Source organism: Gastrolobium bilobum, unplaced genomic scaffold (genome assembly GCF_033153095.1).
Source record: "Gastrolobium bilobum isolate Gb01-03AN ecotype WA unplaced genomic scaffold, APGP_CSIRO_Gbil_v1 utg251380, whole genome shotgun sequence".
NCBI lineage: Eukaryota > Viridiplantae > Streptophyta > Magnoliopsida > Fabales > Fabaceae > Gastrolobium > Gastrolobium bilobum.
The window spans coordinates 26,910-30,004 of NW_026898773.1; the positions used below are offsets into that span (position 1 = coordinate 26,910).

At 41.0% G+C, this 3,095-nt stretch overlaps 1 protein-coding gene across 1 annotated transcript; it reads left to right on the forward strand.

The window, feature by feature from the left end:
• The first annotated feature begins 1,389 nt into the window (after positions 1-1,389).
• LOC133283988 (uncharacterized) lies at positions 1,390-2,554 on the forward strand. Its single transcript, XM_061480924.1, has one exon. It carries the CDS (start codon positions 1,425-1,427, stop codon positions 2,346-2,348), a length of 924 nt encoding a protein of 307 aa, XP_061336908.1. The 5' UTR covers positions 1,390-1,424; the 3' UTR covers positions 2,349-2,554.
• Positions 2,555-3,095: the final 541 nt, after the last annotated feature.

Below are 3,095 nucleotides of genomic sequence, written 5' to 3' on the forward strand. Positions count from 1 at the left end.
CGGCATCTATCTGCCGTCCATCCAGAGGATTCTCCCTGATTGGAGAAATAGGCTGGATTCTGGAATTCGATCTCGACGGCTGTCGAAATCCACTTCTTGTTGCTCTCACCATCGTGGCTTTTGATCACGTGGTCGTGGGTGTCCCCACAGATGGCGCCAATGTTCTGCTTGAAGCAGATATGTCCGACAGAAGGTCGGGTCTTTGATGTTGGATCTAGAGCTTTCTCTTTAGATACCTATGAATTAGGTATCTTGGGGATAGCTGATCACTACACACTATATGATGGCTTTAGCCAGAAGGGGTGTGTGTGTGCACTGTCGTGTCTTGAATGAAATAGGGTTAGAGAGATCAGTCATACATGTGGTCTTTAGTCCTATTTATAGAGCTTACCTCTGGGCTGACGTTGGTTGGGCTTCATATTGCTGTGGGCCTTTCTCTGGTCCATAACAAATGGTATTGGAGAGTGGTAGAAAAAGATAGACAGAAAAAATGATAGGTAGAATAACTTATCCCATACTTATAATTAAAAGTTGTTGGTGCAAAATTGGAGGAAAAAAAATACAAGAGTGCAAGTATTGTCTTTCCTTAATTGAGATATACAAGAGTGCAAGTATCCTATCCCATATATATATATATATATATATATATATATATATATATATATAATATATATATATATAATATATATATTTGTTTTCTAAATTAATATTTCAAATAATTAGATGATTAGAACGGGGATTTAGTCTAATTAATTAATAAAATGCCAAACTCTTTTTGTAATGTTGAATACATAATTATATGATAATATAAATTACAATAATACTAGATGAAAATTAAATTTGTGCAGCTTTTATAGATTTAACATCTATATTTTTTAAGTATTCTTTTATTTTTACTATTGAACTTGTTGAATATCTTTATTCAGAGTATATGACTTTGAGTTAGATTTTATCTCATTCGCAGCACCTCAACCAAAATGACACGCTTTCTAATATTTAGTCAGATAGTCAGTCGTTGTGGTGAGGAGAAGAAATATATGAAATATAAGACGCTTTCATTAATGCACCCAAGGAAATAAAAAACTTCATTCATATCAACAAGAAGTTAACAACCAAAAATATGTTGTCATTTTAAGACAAAGAGGAAGGGGGAAGAAACGAAAATGTCATGATAATTATATTTTATGTTATATTATTGAGCGAGGTCTGCATGTAAAAAGTCTCATAGTTGTTGAAGTGAGGAGGAGCTACGAAAGTTCTGAGCTGCAATTGAAAAATAAAAATAAAAATGAAAAATAAAAATAAAAAATAAAAAAAATGAAGGAATAATGAAATCAATCATTTTTCTTCTTCTTCTCATTACATCAAATAGCATCACCACCAAAAACACAAAACAAAACCCCTCTTTGTTGAAATCAAAATCAATGGGGAGCCTCGTGTACCAAGTGGTGTGTTCCACAGCACTACTCTCATTAGGTCTCTATCACCTCATCTTAACAACCCGTAACTACCTCAAATCCCCTCACACTTACTCCGCCAAACTCTTCCACCCATTCCCCATCGCCACCGCCAACCACCGCTTCCGCCACCTTCAGTTATACCTAATTATCCTCTCCTTGTTGGTTGCCATCGCCCACCAACTCATCCTCTCCGCCGAATCAGACCCACTTCTTAAAGGCAACACCCCCGTCCACCGCTTCACCTCCCTCCAATCCGCCGCACTCCTCTTCCTCTTCCTCCTCCTCACTCTCTCTCTCCTCCTCTCCGATTCCGCACCTTCCCTCCTCCCTCTCCCCCCTGACCTCTCCTTCGTCCTCGCCTCCGCCATCTTCCTCCTCCACTTCTCCTTCTCCTCCGCCATCGCCGCCGTCCAAACCTCCGCCCTCGAGGCCAAATGTGATTCCGTCTCCGGCCATGTCTCCGCCCTCGCCGCCCTCCTCTGCCTCTTATTAGCCGTCCACCCCCGCCTCTTCGCCGCCGACGCCGCCCTCGCCGCCGCAATCTGCCTCCGCGGCCTCTGGGCCCTGCAGACGGGACTCTCGCTCTACGCCGACGCGTTCATCCCGGAAGGTTGCCACCGCCTCCTCGACGTCGCGAGCGGCGTCGAGGGTTCCACCAAGTGTGATGTGGAGGAATCAATGTTCAGAGCCATCGCGATTATGGATCTGGCGTTCTCGGTGCACGCAATGTTCGTTGTGCTCATCGTTTTGGTCACTTACGCTGTCGTTGCGAAAAGCGTTGGTGTTAGGAGGTTGGGATCCTATGAGGCGTTGCCCACCAATTCTTCCCCTGCGGACACCAATCATAGTCATATCCAAATGAAAGCATTGGCTGGCACACAGGCTTGAATCTTTCACTTCCTTTTTCACTCTTTTTCTTTTTCTTTTTCTTTTTTATTTTTGGTTGTTTTGGTAGGGAATGATTGATGATAGTGAGCAGAATGTAGGGACTTTGTGTATACAACAAATGCCTGTTTAATTAGATCATCATGTAGTTGCTGGCTACTTTGAGTTTTGTTTTGTTACTAATTTTGCATATTTTCAAAGGATATCATGAACCCTTGATAGTGAACTTTTTATACTTTTAGTGTAGTGTGTTTTCTTGTATAAGAGATGATTTCACTTGTTTTCGTTTTAGGCTTTCGGATTTTTGGTGATACTCTTCTCTTTTTTGAGTTGAACTTGGACTGTTAATCCGTTTCGTTTTTTATTTTGCTTATGTTATGGCCTATAACACATTCAAATCTGAGAATCAGTCTCTTTGCAAATATGGAGGATGCGTACAAAGATTGACCTCACCCCACCCTTGCTAGTTGGGTTTAAAGGAGAGTGATTTTTATGTTATGGCCTCCAACTCTGTTGTTCAGAAATGCTCCTGGTTTGGCATTGAATCTTTTAAATTTAGTCAACTGTGGCACCAAAATCCGCAAATGACTTGATTATTCCTGTGTCTCACAAATCATAGCTATGAGGCTTTAGATTTTACTGTGCTGTCAAGGAAGAAAAAGATATGATCTGCAACATGGTGAACATAAAATTGTACAGTCTCGGAGTGAATGAAAGACTCATGCTCTAGAGTCTAGGTTGAGCCACTTA